General features: G+C 44.6%; 3 protein-coding genes across 4 annotated transcripts; 1 reads left to right on the top strand and 2 right to left on the bottom strand.

Moving 5' to 3' along the window:
- Positions 1–433: 433 nt before the first annotated feature.
- On the bottom strand, positions 434–1,860 carry LOC119548470. The gene is made up of 2 exons (XM_037855738.1): positions 1,780–1,860; positions 434–1,309 (listed from the first exon to the last, which is right to left on the bottom strand). The coding sequence occupies exons 1-2, from the start codon at positions 1,858–1,860 to the stop codon at positions 434–436; spliced, it is 957 nt and encodes a 318-aa protein (XP_037711666.1).
- Positions 1,861–5,288: 3,428 nt separating this feature from the next.
- Positions 5,289–22,042, top strand: LOC119548771 (WD repeat and FYVE domain-containing protein 3). 2 transcript variants are annotated; one of them, XM_037856314.1, is made up of 18 exons: positions 5,289–5,429; positions 7,270–7,574; positions 7,629–7,874; positions 9,529–9,883; positions 9,973–10,159; positions 10,215–11,540; positions 11,611–12,626; positions 12,712–13,291; positions 13,346–14,538; positions 14,613–17,965; positions 18,024–18,127; positions 18,192–19,104; positions 19,162–19,336; positions 19,408–19,608; positions 19,663–19,764; positions 19,876–20,010; positions 20,082–20,196; positions 20,373–20,538. In XM_037856314.1, exons 2-18 carry the CDS (start codon positions 7,302–7,304, stop codon positions 20,536–20,538), a joined length of 10,440 nt encoding a protein of 3,479 aa, XP_037712242.1. In that variant the 5' UTR covers positions 5,289–5,429; positions 7,270–7,301. The 2 variants fall into 2 exon arrangements, with proteins under 2 accessions (XP_037712242.1, XP_037712244.1); XM_037856316.1 differs by lacking the exon at positions 5,289–5,429 and having other exon boundaries at positions 7,302–7,574; positions 20,373–22,042.
- LOC119548772 lies at positions 7,933–9,275 on the bottom strand. The gene has a single exon (XM_037856317.1). It carries the CDS (start codon positions 9,209–9,211, stop codon positions 7,949–7,951), a length of 1,263 nt encoding a protein of 420 aa, XP_037712245.1. The 5' UTR covers positions 9,212–9,275; the 3' UTR covers positions 7,933–7,948.
- Positions 22,043–23,198: the final 1,156 nt, after the last annotated feature.

The raw sequence follows: 23,198 nt of genomic DNA, 5'->3' as shown, positions 1-23,198 counted from the left end.
TACCAAACAATTGATCGCCTTAAATAAGCAACTGCTTTGTGTTAATTGGTTGTAATATCTAGCGAATAGCATTGAACAAGATTAAAAAAAAAACTACTCTCAAATTCTTTGACTTCATTTGTCACTCAATTTATAATTTATTTTTTAAGACTTCAAAACAGAACATTTTATTTATAAATGCATTTATCCTAAAATAGCATTTAAATAAAAATTAAATTAATAAAAAGAATAGAGTTTGGCAAAGAAAGTTAGTTTCGGAATGTTTTGAATGCAATAATCTAAAAGTTTTCCAAGCACCTCAATTTATTTTTAAGTAATCACTGAAAATACATAGATTAAATCCCATCGAGTTTAGTGACTGAGAAAGGATAATTTTTTAGGTAGATTGATTGAAACTGAAAGATTTTGGCACAGATGAAGCCACCTATACCACCTAAACACTCCAAATGACCGTCTCGGAGCCCATGTCCACGGTGGTCCAACCCAGGGCATTGGCCACCAGTTGGTTTAGTTGGCGCAGAGGTAGACCAGCCTTCTCCAGCTCGGCGGTCAGGGAACGGTACTCCTTCAGGGAGCGCAGATCCCGAAGAATTCGCCGGAACTCGGAGCCCCTGATAAGACGGACTGCACTAGCAAGCTCCGAGTCGGATGAGTAGAGTTTCAGATACATATCCCTTAGGACAGAGCGGGGCAGGGCATCGCGGATGTCCAGGAGGAGTCCTCGGACTCCCGGTCGGCGGTTGGGCAGCTTACTTGTCGGCGGGTCAAAGGTGTTGACATCGAGAAACACCCTCACGAAGTCCACGTGGTAGGAGGGATCCAGTTTCAGCCTCCGGCAGATGTAATCATGCAGCACCTGGTGCTCTTTCGTGGCTCTCAGGCGCTGCACTTGTGCCTTGAGGCCATCGCTACGTAGCAACTTGACCAGAGCCTGAACCTGGGGATCCTCGAGGGCGTTCGCCAAGATGTTCCTCAGTCGAGGAACTGGTAGAAGTGGACGGGCCACCCGGACAAGATTGGTTAAGCCCCGCTCGGCATTGTTCGGGCACTCCTTGTTGTCCTTGGGCAGCAGCACTTCCTCCACTGTATCTTTGGGGGTGGAGATCTCAGGGGTCTGGGTAGTGCCAACTGGCTTCCCGACCACTTCACGGGCGAATCTTGGATGCTCCTGTTCCTCCCAAACGGGCAGCCAGTTTATCTTGTGGACATCTGTTATTTCCTCTTCGATTGTGGGCACAACCAACTCGGGAAGCTCTTCAGATCCATTTGGAAAGCCTTCTTCGATCCAAGGTGTTGTGCTATCAGGCAACTCCTGGGATTAGGAATGTGAATTGAGAAAACAAATTATTTGAATATTAATATAAATATATAATATATAATATATGACAGGTTGTAAGCTACACAGAGGTAAACATTCAAATACATTGTTCTTGAATTGAGAACATTCGTTCTTAAAAGCCGTGTAAGTAAATTTTGGTATCAATGCTCACAATATTAGAACAAAGTGGTGAGAAGAGAAAAGTTAAGTTGAATTTATTGGGCAACTCTATGATAAGTACACACTACTGACTGGACTTCAAAAATGTTGTTCTATTTTTAAGAACATTATTAACTCAAATGAGAACTTCAAAATTTTCTCTGTGTACTCTTACAATATTAAATCACAAAATGTAATCAAATTTATTCTAAGTTTAATATTTTTCAATAATGAAATTTCTATTTTTATACCGAATCTGTTCTTATAAGAATATTTTTACAAATATATTTGTTTAATCCCACCTGAGACTCCTGTGGTTCCTCCACCGAGTGTCCTGCCACCAAAAGCAGGCAGAAACTGAATATGGCCACCAATCGATTCATGATGAAATCAATGCTGCTACTGTGTCTCTCTCCGTCGTTAATTTCTCCTTTTATAGCACTCGAAGCACTTTATCTGCCTGTTTACCCAACTCATATTTGCTTGAAAATTTTCGCAGGCAAATACTCGCATTCAGAGCAAAGAATCAACAAGAACACGGCACCCAAAAAAGTGGAACGACCTTGACGGGGGCCTCATCAAAGAAAGCTCATCAATCTTTTATATTGTACCACCATCATGGCCGAATTGCATCGTAAAACACAGTTTGCAGTGGGATAATCGCCGTTTTTTTATTGTGTGGATTTGTGAAGAGCTTTGTACTTTTACGACTTCCTCCCAGCTCATTTGTTATAAGTTTCATTTGATGAGTTAGATAATTTTCAGTCAATAAAAAAATCGAAATGCTTTTTAGGTATTGTATTGAACCACTGTCAATTTATCTTCCAGGCTTATGCCAATTTCCCTATTTATAATAAGACTAAGTTTTACATTTAAATACATTTAAATTATCTTAAAGTGTTAACATATTTAACTTTAAATTCATTAAAATCAACACATAATTATTTTATTTTATTCACGAACGAACGCTATAAAATCCAGCCATCCTTGGCCATAACATAAACAATTCCCATCAATCTTATGGCCCGTTGAGATTTCCGTAGACATCCTTGCATCGGATCCCCAAACAAGTTAGTTGCCATATAAAATCCCTTATAACCCATAAAAATCTTCACCAAAACACAATCAAATGAAATTTTATGTTAATCCCCAAATCCTCGGCAACCTGAAGCATCTTCAGGAATGAATATTCATGCCTTTCGGGAGTGGAGGCCACAATATTCCTTACCCCCGCCTGGATTCTTGCCAATTTCGATACGAAAATGTTTCGCTCATTGTCAACAACAGCACTGTGATGAAGTGGAGAGACGCCGAAACGAGTAGAAAAGTTATTCGTTCTGAAAAAAACGGGGGGAACCCCCCCTAAATGAGTCCCTCATGAATGCCGTGAAAATGATTTTGGGGTTACACTTTTAAATTTTGCGAAAGCCGCTCTAGCAAGGAGGTTCTGAAAATTCCACAATGGGAAGGTAGCTAAGCCGCATGTATAAAAGCAACACGCGACAATATACAAAAAGGGTACATTTCTCAAGGGAATCCACCTAAAACCATGCTAGGTGTGTATTTCGCTTATGAATTATCTGGGCTTTGAAAAAGAGCTGTTTTATGAAGGGTGCTGACGTTTGCTTAAAGGCGAAAATATGCTTAGAAAATAACCCAAAGAAAATTCCAGGCGCAGCCTTTTAAAATCTTAAGGTAGTCTTTCCAAATATAAAATTCCACATTTATTTACAATTTATATAATATAATAAAATTTTTTTGTGGTACGTAAAATGTAAACAATTAAAAAAATATTCAGAAAATTTAGTGTTAGCCTTAAGTTGGTATTTAATCAATTTTCCTCTGCAGACTTATTTGGTCCAAAAATCTAAAACACTTAGGGATATATCTATTAAAAATGTACTGGCAAGATTTGCATTTAGTATAGCAAACATTTTTGCTCTTATATTTTCATTGAATAAGTCGTTTCTGTCAGCTTTACAATTTTTTACAAATCCTCTGAGTGTTTTTCGATCTTATTTTCAGCTGAAAATATTATACTAATAGCGTCAAACAAATTATGCAAAGCTGTTAATCTGTTGTGAAAGTGCTGAATAATAAATCGGGCTTCCAAATCGGTCCTTGACCCTACGTCATCTATTAGTTAAATGTTTTTTATTCTAAATCGTGGCCATTAAGTACTGCTGCTACCTTTTTGTTCAGGGTATCACCATCAATTTGCCGAATGCCGGTTTGCTGGTAAACCCCTTCCTAGCATCTGAAATATTGTTTCAATTTCTGTCAGTTGTTAGGCGCCTATTTATAGCTGGAAACGAAAAATCCATTAGAATATTGCCGCAGACGCAGAAAATTTTCGTTTGCGGGGGTGGCAGACAGGAAAGTACGCAAAGTACCTGTCTGGGTGGGGATATATTATATAGGGAGTGCCCCGATCCCCAATGCCTTACCATACAAACAAGCATTAGGGAACCTGAGCTAAACTTGTGTGGCTAGCTGGAAAAATGAGAAATGTGGGAGCGGGTGGACACGAGCAGTCACGCAAGGGGTCAGTGGGGTCATGTCACGGAAGGGTGTGGAGGGCGTGGCGGGGCCAACGCCCAAAGCAAACTATTTTTTGGGGAACGAGACTGTCGGACATCAGGATAATACTCAAACGCGTCCAGACAGCTGGGTAAATATTTAGCATTTAGCACGATACGCCTTTTCTTTTCGCACCCCTAATTGATTCAAAAATGGAATTTAATCTGCATTTAAATTTGGAGGCGGTCGGAATTGGTTTTGTCACCAATGAAATTAGGACAGACGGACGTGCGCTGCATTTGATTGCCTTGCCAATCAAATCCAATAAAGTCGCATCAGGATCTGGCCATAAATGAATCAACAAATTGCATCATTATCGGCACATGGAGTGATCAATCAATATGCAAATAATTTTGTTGTCACATCTGACTAATATCTGTTGATTCTGACAATTATAACAAGTGGAAGTGCAAACACAAATATTAATAACCCCTAGCCAGAATCAACAAAGATGCTCGCAAATATATTGTACATTGGTCAAGACAATATCTGAAATCAAATGGCCGTTGGCCAAATAAATTCATTTATTTGGGTAGATGGGTATACACTCATAAAATTGTTTTTATGGTGACAACTCAAATTGCAATGCAAACATTTAGTACTTTATCTAACAATAATAATTTGGTACAACTACTCAGAACAAAATACTTTGATTTAAACTCGTATCAAAAGAGGGTGGATAATATTCCAGCATAACGCTTCTATTTTACTAAAAGTTAGCTAGTGTTTAATATGTTGAGGATATATGTTAAAAATTTTTACATTTTAATGACAAATCACTGAATGACTCTTACTTTATTGCAGAAATTGTTTAATACCGGAATTTTTTGATTAAGTTTGACGTTTTTTTTTAATTCATTACTGTTACTTAGGGATGTTTAACTCAAAGAAGTTGGTCATATCTTAGTTTTTTAAACAAATTTTCCCAACTTTGAACCATACTTAGATCCTAAAATTTAAAATTGTGCACACTTCGGTTGTTTTACATAGCTTCAAAGATATATAGAAATGGTAGTTTGTTTATATTTTAAGGTAATTTTATTTACTTTTTAACTATTAAGTTAATTTCATCTTATCAGTTCCGTTGATTTTTGAATTCATAAACCAGACCGCCGATCATCCGTAAAAATGCAGCCCTGGCTGTTGTTCCTAACCAACACTGGCCGCGGTGGTTGCAAACTGCGAACAGCTGATCGCCTACCAGCGCTTCGCAACACTCAAACGAAGAACGGAAAAGAGAGTACAGACGAAAAGCTGGAGAAAAATTGTTTCACTTTTTCAACCGTAAAACAAGATGTAAATCGAGTGCATTAACAGCCCAAAATAGTGAAAACTCACACGGGAAGCACAATGCTAGCGACGGATAGTAATCGTAAGTGATGAATCCGCGGAATAAGCAGCAAAAGTGCCTGTGAAAATTTTCAACTTCGACCTGTCTGCTGGTGGGCGCAGGGGGTGGTGGGCGGAGGGAGAGAGAGAGCAGCCTACGCGAGAGAGGAAGAAAAATCAATAAAATTGTCGTGAAGCGCGATTGACCAGAGCAAAACAAAGAGCGACTACGAAAGAGAGGGCCAAGTGGAGCCCAAAAAAACAAGAACAACAACAACAGAGCGTCCGTTAGCTGGCCCAAATGCGTTGGCCGAAAAGAGAGAGGGCGATGGCAAAGCAGCACTTGAAAAGGGAGTGCGAGTAAACAAACAAACAAACAAGTGCGCAATAAGTAAACCTCGAACAGCTGTCTCGCTCAAACATAAATATTTGCTGACAAAGTAAATAATATGCAGTTTCAGGTATTCTTTTGTGTATGCATATCAATTGCCACTAAAGCAGATACAACACATACGGGAAAAAGAAGCAACGTTCGCACGTTCATTCACTTCCAAAAAGTAAATAAAAGTATATACTTACATATCGAATGGAATCGCCCACAATGATGGAACTTATCGCATGATTCACTTTCCAGTGGCCGCTAATTAAAGCGGCGGCATCAGAAATAGAATAGCTGCGAAAACAAGCAATAACGCCAACTACAATGTGGGGTGTTGAGATTTCAGAACCACTTAATTTGCTGAATTGCAAGTGTTTGTGATGGTATCAGAGTGGTGCAAACAAATTTCAAAGATTCACACTATATATGTACAAAACAGCAAAGTTCCATATGTGACCGCAATGAACTATCCAAATGAAATAACATGGTGATGTCAATTTAACTATAAACGCCAAAACAAACTCTTATCAGTCCGAAAAGATAATATAATATAAGAGATAAGAGATCAGTTATACCTTTTCGAATATCATCTCCACTTTCAAATATTGTAAAGTTTATCAACACGAACAAGAACGAAATTGACTATGGATAGTCATCTATAAATCCACGTACATATCGAATCTATTAGAATATTATATGCACAAAACAGCAAAGTTCCATAAGTGACCGCAATGGACTATCCCTATGAAATTATTTGGTGATGTCAACTTAACTATAAACACCACAACAAACACTTATCAGTCGAAAAGATAATATAGTAGAAGAGAATGTTCAGTTATTCCTTTTCGGATATCATATCCACTTTCAAAAATGATAGAGTTTATCAACACGAAAATGACTAGGATAGTCATCTATAAATCCACGTACATATTCAAATCTATTAGAATTTCCATATTTTTATCCGGCACTAAAATTATACGGTTATCAGCAAATTATCCAAACCGATTTACATATTTATTTATTCACCCTAAACATATAACATCAAGCTTTTTATAGAAGTACAAGCATTCCTCGGTTTTAAGTGTATAATATAAACAGAGTCAGGCGAGTCTAACATTTATAAATTATTCATTACATTTTGATGAGTAATGAATAAGTCAATTGTAACAATAAGATCAGGGAGGAGCTGTTTCTTATAGATGGGGAAGTGGGCTTTCTGCCACATCGTAGTTTCTTATTATTAACAGATGCCATGATGTTGATATTCAAGGTACATAACCCCTCAAAGCGATATAAATCGTTTATCTCTTATTGTACCGCTAGTAAAAATGTATCTTAGCTAGTTTGTCATATCCTCATAGGAAAATATGCATACATATATCACTATATTTCAAAAAGATATTCAACGGTTTAAGAGGGTAACTAAGGATCGCATTGCTGGATAAGAAATCATTATATTTAAAAATAGTTATGTATAATATTTAATGATTTTCCCCTCTTGCAGATTAATAACGCCGCATATAGATCAACACAAAGATGAACGTAATGCGAAAGCTGCGAGGGGCGGCTAGCGCAGGAAGCACTAGTGGCACTTCGACGGCCAACAACAGCACTCCTGATGGAAACAGGACTCCAACCGTGCCCGCGGCCAATGGACGAACGACCGAGGAGGCCCTGATGGACGCCCGCGTCCTGGTCAGCCTCAACACGCTGAAGAAGCTCTTCAACGAATACACCCATCCGAGGGAACCGCTGAGCGAGCAGGAGCGCGATGCCAAGCTGTACGAGATGCTGCCACTCTTCTGCAAGGTGAGTGAACCAATCCTTATAGAGTACATGGCCAATAACTCCCCATTATTGCAGGTCTTTAGCAGCTGTCCGGCTAACGACATGAGCGAAAAGTTCTGGGATGTGGTCGCCTTTTGCCAGCAGGTTTCCCGTCTCATGGTCAGCGAAATCCGCAAGCGAGCCTCCAATCAGAGCACGGAGGCTGCATCCATTGCCATCGTCAAGTTTCTGGAGGTGGAGACCACGGAGGAAACCAGCAGCGGATGGATGTTGCTGGCAACCCTTAACCTTCTGGCCAATGGAGACGTCTCTCTTATACAGGTATGCTGCATTTTAATAACTCAGATTCCAATTTTAATTTTTATATTTGAAGCTTAAGAATAACAATTTGGTTTTCATTTGCCTAGTGCTGACTCTCTATTTGTTTGCTTTGTGGAAGTACCCCGAGTATTTTCATCCTCACTTTCGGAAGTAACTCGTGGATCTGTTCTTACAAGAGCTCTAGTCTTAGGAGATGTTTCTATTTCCTTTCCCTGGGTTGACTTTCTTGACTCTTTGGGTGACTTTTCATCAGCATTCTCAATCTGTCCTTCATCTCTTGGCCTATTAAGCCCTTCAGCATTGCTCAAGGATCTAAGGCGAGCATAGCTCGAGCCCTGTTCAACCAACAGAATCTCAGACTTCTCTCTTTTTTCGTTGTCCAAAAGGGTTGAACGCCGACTCAATTTGCGATCCATCTGATTCGGTCTCATTGTGGCCTCGCTGTTCTGACTAGTGGAGCTAAGAGTGCTTCTGTCCTCGATCTTGGCCCAAAGGCTGGAGGAATCGCTGGTGCCACGCCAGTTCAAGGTTGTTCGGGGTCGTTTATTGGCCTCCTCCTCAATAGAAGCATCGTACTCTGTTACAACCGGTGCAATTTCCGATTCACTGGTGGTTATAGTCGGCGTGGACATAAAACTCTCTTCGCTCTGGACTTGGTGCAGTGAAAAGAACTTTCTTCGCATCTCGCCCATGAGATGCCACATGCGGGCCACGATGTGGGGCTGCTCCTGCTCCGCGTTTGGCCGGAAGTACAGGGGCTGTGAGTGGGCCAGCTTGAAGTAACAACTGCAGCAGCGGCACAAGAAGTCGTCCACCGGCTTGGAGAGCACAAAGAGCCCGGCAGCTCCAATGTCCGACTGCTCGAAGAAGCCGCCTCCCGTCGCCTGACGCCGCCAGTCGCCCGGCTCCATGCGCATCAGCAGGTCGAAGACGTGGAACATGTGCATCAGGTACATGGTTCCTGTGATCAGCGCTGCGATGCTCTGCTGTTTGCAGTGCGCAAAGTGCGGATGCTCCAGGTACTCGATGGTGGAATTAATGGAAGCCAGATGAGGATCCAGCATGGCGGTACGCATTATCAGCACGCCGCAGGTGTAGTGCGCTATCACCGCAGTCAGTGTAAGCAGCAGCTGCGACGAGAGCACCGAACTCCGGGCCAGCAACAGTCGGAATGCTCCCAGTGCGGCCAGCATCGTGAATGACGTGAAGGTGGCGCAGTATAGGATCACGTGCGGAATACGCTCGGGCCAGTAGGATGAGCCCCGCATGTGGAAAAACATGCACACGCTGCCCAACACCACCTCAATGAACTTAAAGAACACCCAAACCTGGTTCATTTCTCTGTCGTACAGAGAAATTCAAGTTGAAAATATTTGGGGATTTTGTTTTGGCATATGTTCAAAGAGATTGTGAATCAGAAAGTGTTATCAAAATGGATTACTCAAATCATGTGAATACTGTTCTTATGGCTGCATGAAAATAACCAAGTAATAGAAGTTACTTTCATGTTCAATTCTTTATCATTATCTACTTGTAAATTGTTAAACTTACTTTATTAGAGACCTGAACTTTATTTTTTGTATACCAGAATATTTCTAATACCTTCCTTATTTTATTTTAAAATCATTAATACTTTCACTTGCTATCATTCCAGGTGATGACTGCCGCAGCGGTTCCCTCGACTCTGGTGAAGTGCCTGTATTTGTTCTTCGACCTGCCAATAATAGAGGACGATGAGCCAACAGCAGACGGGGGGGCAGTCAGTGAATTTAACGCCCACGAAAGGCGCACCCTCCTGCAGAAGGTGTTTGTGCAGCTGCTGGTAAAGCTCTGCTCGTACCCCTATCCCGCCGAGGAACTGGCCCGCATGGACGACTTGACGCTGCTCTTCTCGGCCATCACGTCGCCCTGTCCCATCCACAACATTGTGTGGCGCAAGAATGCAGCTGAAATCCTGACCAGAATATCAAGAAACGGTCTGACCGATGCTGTGGTTAGCTACATACATTGTAAGTAAAGAGTTCAAGTGAATTTGCTTTTGAATCATGAGATTCGGCATAGACAAACAGAATACTTTAAACCTCACCTTATCTTTTAGCCAAGGGCTGCATGGCGCTGTGCGTAGACAACATGCAACGCCTGACGTTTGGAAATCCTTTGGAAATCGTCGAGATGTTCGTCACCGTGTTCTGCTTTCTCAAGGACTCTAGTCAGGTATCCCAGATTCTCATGGATGATTTTCGCGCCTCTCAGGGTTACGTGTTTCTCAGCGATTTTCTGCTAAAGTAAGCTTAATAACTTTCAGTTATAAAACACATATAAAATAATAACTCTTTTCAGGTTTGACAACAACCGTAGCCAATCGCTGGAGATTCAAGCAGCCGTACGCAATCTTGTTCTGATGATCTCTTCGTTGTGCATGTGTGGCTTCTACGAGCTCCGACCGCCAGCTTCGCAGTTCAACACGGCTTTCAAGCTGCAGAACTTCCAGCTGCCGCAGGCCACCTCTCGAGAAACATGTGTGCGAAATGTGTACGCCTTTCAGGTGCTACAGAACGTGTTCCTCAAGTCCACGACGCCTGCCCTGTGTTGCACCATTCTGGACGCTATTTCGCGGGTGTACCACTCGGAGAACGCCAACTACTTTATCCTGGAATCGGAGCACACGCTCAGTACGTTTGCGGAGCGCATACATCTGAAAAGTCCGCAGATTCAGGAGAAGTTCTACGACATGCTGGAGTTCATCGTCTTCCAGCTGAACTTTGTGCCGTGCAAGGAACTGATCAGCCTTTCACTTTTGCTGAAGCACAACCAGTCGACGCCCTGCAGCATTCTATGCCTGAAGACACTGCTAAATATTTTGCGACACAATGCTGTCTTCAAAGACGTCTACCGCGAAGTGGGTATCCTGGAGATCTTCGTGGGCTGCCTTACAAGATACGCATCACATGTGCAGCAAATTACCAAGGGCGATGAGTCAGTGGTGGTGGAGCGAGAAGGTGACACGGAGGAAGACCTGCTGGACACGATGGGCAAACATGTCCTGGAGGCTCTGACCATGCTGCTGGGCGGTGGAGCCAGTAACAATGCGCAACTCTTTCGTGAATACGGTGGCGCCAAGTGCGTCCATGAGCTGGTGAAGTTCAAGCACTGTAGACCGCAGGCTCTCGGCATCGTCAGGGAGCTGATTCTGTCCGTAGGTGGAGACGACGACATGCTGCACATACTCTCGCTGATGCACAGCGTCAGTCCATCGCAGGTGGAGTTCAAGATCCAGATACTAAACATGCTGCTCGGATGCCTAAAGGACTCCCACCGCACACGGACCGTGTTCCGCAAAGTGGGTGGATTTGTTTATGTGACCAGCGTTTTCGTGTCTCTGGACGGCAGCATGGCACGGCCGCAACCGGACATTCCACAACAGGATCTCATTCTGCTACTGCAAATAGTCTTCCAGACCCTGGCCACGGCCATGCGGTTTGAGCCGGCGAACGCCAAGTTCTTCTACCAGGAGATCAGCAGCAGCTCCTTGTGCGACACTCTCCGTCTGCTAGGATGCTTTGGGGGATCGTCTGCTTTGCAGGACTTCACAGGCGTCTATGAGCCGCAGCAGTCGCTACTCAAGTATTACCATGAGATTTTCAGCGGGGACATTCTAGGCGTCAGGTAAGTTTCCAGTAACTTAAAAAATTATGAAGATTATTAGCACTTATACTTATTATATATATATTTATAGTTTCTCTGAAGACGTTCCCTACCCGTTGTCCTATGTGTGCGTCGTATTTCGGCTACTTTACAGTATTGCGCTAGACAACTTCGAGGCTCCGAACCTGAATGGCATCATCACACTCTTCAGCGATCCTCCGGCGCTTTTGCGATCTCCGAGCAAGGAGCTGGCGCCACCAGTGCATCCCAGCCAGCTGAACCTCACACAACCCAGTCCCGAGCCGCGGATAGTACATCCAGGTGTGGTACTCTGTATGCTTCAGTTACTACCCGCCGTAGAGAATGATGCAGACCCTCTGAAAGCGGTGCAGCTGCAAGTATATCTCAGCGAAATCATCAAGTCCTTGGTGCGGAGCGAGCGCAACCAGCAGATTATGTGCGACCACGGACTGGCAGAGAAGCTGCTAAAGCTGACGCGGAGAGCGCTGGCGGAGGAGTCGCATCCCCTGCACGTACCAATGCAGTACATTCTGGAGCGTCTTGCCGCCCAGGCGCTGCAGCCCACCGAGTTGCGCCAGTTCTTGCGCTTGGGCGAACCACTCTCGTGTGCGGATATAGATCTTCAGCAGCCATACAAGCTGGGCGGACCAGTTCCGCTGACTCGAATCAAGACTCTGGTATCGATGACAACTCCGCGAGACTTCCGGGCCCACGGCTCAAGCACGCTGCCTCCCTTTGTGGAGCTGGACATGTCGGCCGAGGGATTCGGTTGCCTGTACCTGCCCTCATTGGCGCCCCAAGCGACGGCCACTGCCGGCGGAACCATTGACGCGAACACCATTGGAGGCATCGGGGCCGGCGATCGCATCTTTCCTCCACAGACAGGTCTTACGTACTCAACCTGGTTCTGTGTAGAAAAGTTCTCAGATCCCAAGACGGATCCACACTGCGTCCGACTTCTTACCTTGGTCAGGACTATTCACAATCCACGTGAGGAAAACCTGGCATGTTTATCCATTTTGCTTTCGGCGCGGGACAAGGCGATCGTCGTCTCCACCCAGGAGACTTTGGTCACGCCCAGAAAAAGTAAGTTGGTCCTTAAGGCTTTTAAATACAATTTGGTTAATAGAAATCTGTGGAATACCCCCAACTAAATCTTCAAATTTTCCAGGTATTGGTGACTGGGAGCCCGAAGGATCTGACGACGGCATCGCTCGCATATGGTGTCCCGACCTCCTGCATGAGGGCCAGTGGCACAACCTGGTCGTTGTGCTCAACCGAGCCGTTCTGAAGAACTCCAGCTTGTTCCTTTATTTGGACGGGGTGCCCATGCATACCCAGAAGCTTCATTACATCGCCCAGCATCCGGCAGCAGGTAACGCCAGTCTCACGTCGGCCACACAGATTTTTGGATACATCGGTACACCTCCAATATGGAGACGCTATTCGCGTCTTTGTTGGAAGCAAGGCGTCTGCCACCTGATCGAAGATGTGCTTACACAGCAGACGGTGCAGACCATCTACCAACTGGGACCTCACTACATGGGCTCGCTGCAAGCTCCTCAGCTTGGCAAACAGACGGAGTCGTTGGTGCCCCTAGTGCCCGAGGATCGCGTTCTCCTGGGTCTTAACGCTAAGGCGGTGTCCAAGCTGACGTTGGTCAAAATTCGCAAAGTGTACAGCCGGGCGGATAACAAGAGCATTGCCAAGCAGCTGAATATGAACTCTCACGAGAATGCTACGCCCATCAAGTAAGTGGAGGCAAAAAGTTTGTGGAACAGTTTAATAAGAATCCGATCTTCCAGAATTCTGCACAACTCCGCTGGACATCTCGCAGGGGCTGGTCGGTCCCTTGGCGGCGTGGTCGTCGGTTATCTGGGAGTAAGAGTCTTCAGCCCGCATCCAGTCTCAGCCATGATCGACACAGTGGGAGGTTGCAACGTGCTGCTTGGTATCATCGCCATGGCTCAAGACGTGGAGTCGTTGTATGCCGGAGTCAAGGCTTTGACCTGCGTGGTACGGAGCAATCGTGCCGCCCAAGCAGAAATGGACCGCAAGCGCTGCTACCAGACGCTGGGCATGTTCTTTAAGAAGAAGAAACATCTGCTGAACTCGCACATACTGCACCTGACATTTGGTTTGGTCGGCACTGTGAACAGTGGACAGGACATGTCATCCATTCCAAACGTGACTGCATTTCAAGACCTGTTGTGCGACCTAGAGATTTGGCATAACGCACCGAACGGACTTCTGCGATCCCTACTGGAGCATCTGCTGGAGTTGGTGGTGGAGTCGAGCGATAAGAAGCAGAACATAAAGATCATGAGAGACCTGCAACTTCTAGTCAAATTGCTGCACATCATCACTCAGATACAAGACCACTCAACTCGCGAGATCCTCTTTAATCTGCTGGAGACTCTGCTGGGCGGTCAGCCGAGGCACACAGATCTGCTGCTTTTTGGCCAATATGTGGCGGCCAAGCTACCACTGGCTCATAATGGAGGCTTGGAACGTGCCGTGCTCCTACCCAGCATGAAGAATCCTACCGAAGATCAGGATAGTGGCGTGGCCCAGAACATCTACCTGCGCAATCGCTGCCTGTCTCTGCTCCACGGACTTTTGTTCACGCCCCGCAACACCGTGAACTATGTAATCTGCGACGATATTTCCAAGACTCTGGGCATGGATTGGCTGCTACTCTTCATGCAACCGCACGTCCACTTTACCACTGTCATCATTGCAGTGCGCATCCTGGTCGTTATCTGTGCCAATGAAAGTTTTCTTGTGCGCTTTCGGGATGCGACTCACAATGGCGGCTATCTTCGATTCACTGAGATGGTGTCACAGCGGAAAATGATGGGTCTTGGAGCCCAACAGCTTAACCAGCGTCCAACAAATGGCACTGGCACCGTCATTGTGGCCACTCCGCAGAACACCATACAACATCTACCCACACAGATCGCCGGCGAGGTACGAGCAGCAGCATTGAATATTCCAGGTGAGCATAGAACAGTCTAAAAACAAGTCTTCTACCACTTAAGCAATATACCTAATGATTTTAATGTATTTTAGGTTTCCAGCTTCTTGAATGGCTGATGAATCACCATCTGGACGTACCGGAGCTGTACTTCTTAATGACCGCCCTGATTATGGGACAGCCTGTAAAGGTGCTGGCTACGGAACATACCAAGTTTGATCTTGACCGCGTCTGGTCGTTCCTTTGGGGCGCACCTGTCTCAGCCAACACGCAGCTGCCTAAACTCAATGTTTGCCCCGAGGGCGTGTGCGTTCTTCTTGCTATGGTGCGGGGGATCGTACACGGTGGTGAGTGCGCACCCTGGCTACATAGTCATCCGGAGACCATCATACAGCTCCTGTTCAGCCTGTATCAAAACCTTGCCGACTTTGCCCCAGTGATGATGTCTGGCGATGTGATCACTTCGCTGGTTGCCGTGCTGTTTCCACTGACATCCCGCTCTGCGGACTCTGAGCCGAACAGCGGATCATCCACCCCTACAGACGATACGGGAACCAGCTTTGCTTTGCCACCACCGGAAGCTCTGCATGGGGCACCGCAGCCCAAGTTAACCACTCACCCGGTGTGCAAGTGCATTATCGACTTCCTGCGCGTCATTGTCGTAGATTCGCTTGGCCTGAATATGCAAGGAAAGCTTACAGCGGTAATTGATCTCGTTCTCGACGCAGCACCGGATTCGGCGGAACTCCCGCTGCAGGTTCAATACCAGACCCAGATCATCATCGCCCTAATGGATCACCTATTGGCCGCAGACGTGCTTGTGGGCGAACAGGCAGCGCTACCTCTGGTACCTCTCTTACAGAGCCAGATGCAGCAGGTCGCACCAAACGTATTCTACCTAACCACCCGCATCGTGGACAAGCTGTGGCAGGGCTGCCTAGCCCGCAACCCGCACGACATTTTCGACTTTGTTATAAAGCTGATCGTACAGGCCAAGCGACGATCCTCGTCGTTATCGCTAGAGCAACTTCACCACTCACTGAATCGCAGTATTCTCTTCCTGCTCTCCCGCCCCACCGACGACTCGCGGGCCGAGCAGATGAGCGTGCTGGAGGCGCTACACAAGATCATACAGCACCGTCTGCTTATTTTTGGAGCGGGCAACCACGAGCTGGAATTCATTGGATGCCTCACATACTGCCTGCTGCAATTGACTGCCGACATGAAAATTGTTCTGGAGCCGGCCACCAGCCGAAATACCACCTGGCACGTGAATCCCCAGACGGAGACGTCAGAGCCCAAGGACGAAGACCTCAACCAGTTGCAGGGTCGGAACCTGATTGTTGGCGCTGCCTTTCGCGTTTGGGAGGAGCTATACGTTTGCAAAAAGCCGGCCATCGAAGAGGTTTTCAAAGTCTCCCTCACTTCCCCACCGCCGAACTCCAAGGCACCTGATCTACAGACCACTCGTGAGCAGGTAATGGAGCTGGCCTCTACCAAATGGTTTACCTATGTGGAGGCGGAGCGCAAGGCCACCTATCGTGTGCCCTGGGAACTGCACACGCAGCTCCATTCAAAAATCCTAAAAGTCACCGGTGGACTATCGCGCTTCACTAGTCGAACTAAAGCCAAGAAGGAGGAGCTGGTACGAACCAGGTCGACCCTAACTCGCGAAGCGGCCTACGAGTCTACTGGCATCCATGTGCAGCTTATAAAGGATCTCCTGGACCTGCGTGCCAAGCAATACCAGCAGATGCTGCAGCACACCCAGCGCTACGTCTACCAGGACTGGGTGCAGTCGGAAATGGAGCTTACCCGTGAGCGGGGGCTGTGGGGTCCCACCGGCAGCTGTTCACTGGATAAGTGGATATTGGACACCACCGAGGGTCCCCACCGAATGCGCAAGAAGACGATGCGCAACGATGTCTTTTACCTGAACTATCCCTACCGACCGGAGCTGGAACTGGCCGACAACAGGCAGCTGAAATACAAGGTGGCCTCCAGTCTGGACAGCAAGACGTACGCGCTGCACGGTCCGCAGCAGCCTCGCATCCTGGCCGAGGCAGCGGATCACCATGCTATGCAACAGCAGAGTTCGCTGGAAGCAGTACATTCACATCGTTTGGAGACCAGCAGTTCCACATCAACACCCCCACCGCTTGTTCTACCAAAGCTTGTCGGCCATGGACCAGCACCGCAGGAGTCAGTGGATGGCAATGCCCCAGAGGATGACGAGGAGGAAGAGGACACCTCGATGACCAGCGATAATGAGACCTTCTTGCGCCTACTAGAAGAACAGGAGAAGATTAGCTTTATGTTCCGATGCGCTAGAGTTCAAGGACTGGACACCTTTGAGGGACTTTTATTGTTCGGCAAGGAGCACTGTTACATTGTGGATGGCTTTACGTTGTTGAAGAACCGTGAGATTCGGGACATCGACACGCTGCCGCCAGGCGCTTATGAGCCGATCATTCCCAACTCTGGAGGAACCTGCTCGACTACTTCGCGCGCCGTTAGCCACAAGCTCAGGCAGTGCTCCAAGTTCGCCTACGAGGAAATCCGTGAGGTGCACAAGCGGCGCTACTTGCTCCAACCCATCGCCTTGGAGGTGTTCTCCGAGGACGGGCGCAACTATCTTCTGAGCTTTCCGCGCAAGGTGCGCAACAAGGTGAATCAGCGGTTCCTGGCTCTGGCCACTGCACTAAACGACAACGCGCAGCAATCCGTGGCGGGGCAGAAGCGCACGGCCAGTGTGGAGCAAACGGCGGGCATCTTCAGCGGCCTGATCGGCGAAACCTCGGTGACCCAGCGTTGGGTGCGCGGCGAGATCTCCAACTTCCAGTACCTTATGCACCTGAACACGCTGGCCGGGCGCAGCTACAACGACCTGATGCAGTACCCCGTCTTTCCCTGGATCCTGGCCGACTACGACTCCGAAGAGTTGGATCTGACCAACCCCAAGACCTTCAGAGACTTTTCGCGACCCATGGGAGCCCAAGCCGAGGAGCGGCTGGAGCAATTCCAGAAGCGCTTCAAAGAGTGGGATGATCCGCATGGCGAGACTCCTCCATACCACTACGGCACCCATTACAGTTCAGCGATGATTGTGTGCTCGTACCTGGTGAGGCTGGAGCCCTTCTCGCAGCCATTCCTCAAGCTGCAAGGCGGACACTTCGATCTGGCGGACCGCATGTTCCATAGCATTAAGGAGGCCTGGCTATCTGCCTCTAAGTTGAACATGGCCGACGTCAAGGAACTCATCCCAGAGTTCTTCTACCTGCCCGAGTTCCTCAGCAATTTCAACAGCTTCGATCTGGGTACCAAGCAGAATGGTGAGACCCTCAACCACGTTATCCTGCCGCCGTGGGCCAAGCACGATCCCAGGGAGTTCATCCGACTTCACAGGAGCGCTCTGGAATGTGACTATGTCAGCCAGCATTTGCATTTGGTGAGTGCCGATCGATTTCCATCAGTTGGGTGACATCCTTTAACATTTATATTTGCAGTGGATTGATTTAATCTTTGGATGCAAGCAACAGGGACCAGCCGCCGTTGATGCCGTCAATGTGTTCCACCATCTCTTCTACGAGGGAAACGTGGATATCTACAAGTAAACAATTAATTATTGTTGAAAGAGTTATTAATCAAACTACATTTCTTATATTCCCTTGCAGCATTGATGATCCACTCAAAAAGAATGCCACCATAGGCTTCATAAACAACTTTGGCCAGATTCCAAAGCAGCTGTTCAAAAAGGCGCATCCTGCCAAAAAGATGGGCAGCTCTCGTCATTCGGCACTAATCGATCCCACTTCACTGATCCAGGGCAATAGCACAGTGCTGCAAACCGACCGGCTGTTCTTCCACAACTTGGACAACCTCAAGCCCAGTCTGCAGCCCATTAAGGAGCTGAAAGGTCCAGTGGGTCAAATATTGCAACCAGACAAGACGGTGTTTGCCGTGGAGCAGAACAAGGTGATGATGCCGCCTTCGTACACGAAATACATCGCCTGGGGCTTTGCTGACCATTCTCTCCGCGTGGGACTCTACGACACGGACCGGGCATCCTTCGTGTCCGAGGCATCAGCCCAGAACTCAGGCGAGATTCTGGCTTGCGCCTGTCCCAATGCCAAGATGATTGTCACGGCCGGCACCAGTTCGGTGGTTACTATCTGGAAGTTCGACGCGAATCGAAAGAGCCTGGCCGTCAAGCACTCGCTGCACGGGCACACCGACGCTGTCACCTGTCTGGCAGCCAGTGCGGCCTACAATGTCATCGTGTCCGGATCGCGGGACGGCACGGCCATAGTTTGGGACATGACGCGGTTCACCTTCGTGCGCCAGCTGCGAGGACATGCTGGTGTGGTGGCTGCCGTGGCCATTAATGAGCTAACCGGGGATATTGCCACCTGCTCGGCCACCTGGCTCCACGTGTGGTCCATCAATGGCGACGCCCTGGCTATGGTCAACACTTGTGTGGGCAGTGCGGATCGCATGCAGCAGATCTTGTGTGTGGCCTTCTCGCAGATCCGCGAATGGGACCAGCAGAATGTGGTAATAACTGGCTCAACCGACGGTGTGGTGAGGGTGAGTATGCAAAAAACCTTAAATAAATTAAATAATCCAAGGTTTGTTTGCACGCAGATGTGGTCTCTAGAGCATACACAGGTGCCCATTGATCGCAAGTTGAAGCGAGGCACGGAGGTGACTTCGCAGGACAAACCAGACTCTGTCTCTTTGGAAGGCAAAGACAATAAGGACGACAAAATAAGCCTAATTAAGCCAATAAGAAGCCTTTCCCAGTCAGAGGAAGAATTGGGTTAGTTAATACCATTTATTTACGTTACCTTTTGATTTTGTCTGTACTAATTGATTCTTTTTGTTCCGCAGAGATTGTAAAATCCGCCTCAGAAAGTAGCATTTCAGAGGCCTCCCAGCATAGCCTGGAGTCGAGTAAGTCAGCAGGTGCTAAAGCGGATCTGGATGGTGAGCCCAGAAAAAGCTCCATTTCGGGGGCAAAGTCCCTGCACGAAATGAAATCAGCCACTGTTGAAGGGGAGAGCAGCAGCTGTGATCCCAAATCCAATGAAGGTAAGAATGTTCACATGTTTTTGTAGCACAAACTAACCTTTTACGATTACCTAGATGAATATTCTATAAGGCCAAGCAAATCAGATACCAGCCTGACTGACGGCTTCGTTTTAATAGACAATGACAGGCATAAAGGCGACCAAATTCTAAGAAAAGGTAAGATTATTTGAATACATCATTGTTTTATACATTTTCTAAATGTGTTTGTAAATCTCTATTGTTACATTATTAAACTGAGGTTAATCAATATAATTTCTACTTATTTAGGCTTCAGATGGCAACGTCAATTAATGTTCCGATCTAAGCTAACCATGCATACGGCTTATGATCGCAAGGATAACGCTGAACCAGCTAGTATTACAGCGTTAACGGTATCCAAAGATCACAAGATTTTATACGTCGGTAAGTGTTACATTACAATGAACCAAAAGAAATTATATTTATGCGTTTATTAAATTTGCAATAAATTAAAGGTGATGCACGAGGTCGTATCTTTTCGTGGAGCGTTACGGAACAGCCTGGTCGCGGAGTTGCCGATCACTGGCTGAAAGATGAGGGAGCTGATCAGTGTGTCAAATGCCACGTCAAGTAAGTTATTAAAAATATTAAATTACTGAAAATTCTTAGCTTTCTTTAAATTTTGTTTAATATTTATACTTGTCAAACTTTTTTAATCTCTTATTACATCATCCATTAAATTTTATATCAGTTTATATTTCGATCTGGTGTAAAATATTTTTAACCTTATTACCAATTCGTTTCAGATTTACACTTTACGAGAGGAAGCATCATTGTCGCAATTGCGGTCAAGTGTTTTGCAACAAGTGCAGTCGCTTCGAGTCGGAAATATCGCGTCTTCGAATCCTGAAGCCAGTTAGGGTGTGCCAGGCGTGCTACAGTCAACTGCGAACCAATTCGTTGGACAATTAGAAAAATGAAATGGGATGCGTACACATTACTGCTAACCATATTACCCTCTTTATTGGTAAAAGTTAAACGTAGTTAGTTATAATGCTTTTATTTATTCTTGTTTCGGTCCAATAATTGTATCCAAATCGAGTTAATCTAACTTCAACCAAAGGCTGTTATATGATTTTATATTTTATTTTACATAGCTTAATTCGAATTTTCTATGTACACAATCCAAGTTGCAATATAATTTATACACTTAATTATACCTATTTATTAAACAGCGAGTTTAACCCATAATAAATGTTGCTTTTACATCGCAAGCATTGACAATTTATAGTTATGTAACACAAACGTAAAATTCTATAAGTATTGAGTATATAATGTAGACCTTCGAAGCAAGTACGAGCAGCCCACAAATGTGGCCAGCGCACAAAACTCGAATGTCTCCCCAAGGATTGATGTTTCCCGTATTGATGGTCAGTCCACAGCAGCTAAATCAATAATAATCAAACTAAGCACCGCCAGTTATATCAATTAAATAGTTAACTCAAACACTTTTCTAGCAAATAAAACCAAACACATCACTAAGGATATCCCCGCACCTTTTGCGGGAACAAAACACGTTTTAGCACACAACAATACAACCTCACACTAAACTAAATGCAAGTAGATTTTCTCAACATTACTTTTAAATGAGTAAAAAATAAAAACAATGCAAAAATGTACTAAATGGGACACGAGTTGTAAAAGCAATATTTCGAATTGCAATCAAATTAAACATGCCTTGCAAAATGAAAAGTAAATGTATAAAAAAAAGTCAGACGACTGTGCTGTCATTTTTCTAAAAATACTTTAGCGGTTTGACACTTTATTTCCGAGCTTTAAACCATTCAATTCCTTCCATTAATCACGACAACAACACTTAAACACTAAATTATTGTAAATATAAAAGTCAAATAACAATGAAAATATATAAAATTAAGAGAAATAAATTAGATAAATATATTGGTAGCCGTGGTAGAAAACATTCCGTATTTTGTAGAGAATCTACATGTTGCATTGATAATAATTTACAAATATTACATATGTATGTACGGGTGGCTGTTTATATGTAAATTAATGTTGTGGTAGGAGCAACAAATGCAATTCCATCTTCTCTAGCCTGTTATAACAATTTCCGAACTCTATCCAAAGACTTAAGAAGCACCAAAGACAGAGAAAATGTAACTTTATATCCTCTACAAACGTTTCAATAACTTATACAGCTCAAAGTTTTCAAATGTGTTATATTGTAAATCAGAAAGAGAATTGTTATATGAACAATACCTAGCCAGTTAGTGCAATACGAGAAAACACCACAACAAACACGGGACATCCTGTATTACCATAACAACCTACATACATTTCTAAAAAGAATAATATAAATACAAATATATATTTATTGTTAGTGTGTGAGATAGAAAGCATAAATATTACGGCATGCGAAGTTTAAAGAATACAATTTAATAAAATGAGCTATGTTATCACACTACGGCATTTTTACTGATTATTTTGGAACCAAGTCAAGGAAGAGGTCTATGATCGAGTGTCTTACTATAAAAAACCCGGAGTCTTGGATCGGGTTGGGCACTTGTTGTGTTGATTTTCTTAACACAAAGCACAAACCGTAAGTAATATATTTTTGGAAATATATTTTTTATCATCAATCATTTTCTAATTTTCAGAATATTGATATAGACTCAGTAAAAGAGTTTCCTCTTAAATGTTTTTATGTTATAAGTATATAATTTACTTTATGTTTTGAGTGTCATCTTCGTAATCATCATCATTTGTGCCATCCTACTGAAATGGTTCAAAAGGCTCCAATTTCTTAAAGTGACCCTTGTAAGCGGGTACCAAAACCTTTCAACTATTTCAGTTTCCAGAAACCTCGACGTGTATATGGACGGACTAAAAAATCTCTTGGTTTTTCTTATTTTATGAATAAGCGCCTTTAGAGACGCTATATTTTACGAGTTAATATAACCACTAATAGTCCATAATTTTGAGATGAGCTCGGATTAGGTTTATACTTATATTTGAACAATTTCAAAACAAAACACAAGGACTGAATGGATTCAACATTAAGTTGGATAGTTTTGGATAGTTTTGGTCCTTAACTTTAAATGAAAATCAACTGAAAAATTTAGGGGATATATTCATGCTCCGATTCACGGGATTCAAAAAATTTATTTTTATGTTACTTCACATCCAAATTCTGGAAACAATTCTGAAACAACAATTGTACTTACTTAAAAAAATTAAATAAATAATTAACGTCGAATTGAATTGAAATAGAATTAAATAAATAGAGTCGCAGCATTCCGAAAAAACGGTAAGATTGTGCATTTAAATATTATCCTCAAAGACCAATGGCCAGGCTGATATAAAATAGAGAAAAACAATTGCGATTTGGCTAGTTTGGTTACTTTTAGTATTTGAAGTCAAACCTGCGGCTATCAAATTATATGTAAAGTCTACTGTTACTAAACAAATTGAAGAGCCCAAACGAAAACCTAGTAAGCCAAAGTAAATTCTGTTAATGGAAGTAATGCCAAACAAAAGGCAGAACAAATTAACAAATTTATACAATTAAAACATTTAAGTGCTTCCACACTATTTGCAGAGCAGTAAAAGCG

The sequence above is a fragment of the Drosophila subpulchrella genome, chromosome 2L (genome assembly GCF_014743375.2).
Source record: "Drosophila subpulchrella strain 33 F10 #4 breed RU33 chromosome 2L, RU_Dsub_v1.1 Primary Assembly, whole genome shotgun sequence".
Lineage (NCBI taxonomy): Eukaryota > Metazoa > Arthropoda > Insecta > Diptera > Drosophilidae > Drosophila > Drosophila subpulchrella.
Note: the sequence above shows the minus strand (reverse complement) of the source record. Positions and strands in the feature narration are given on the sequence as shown.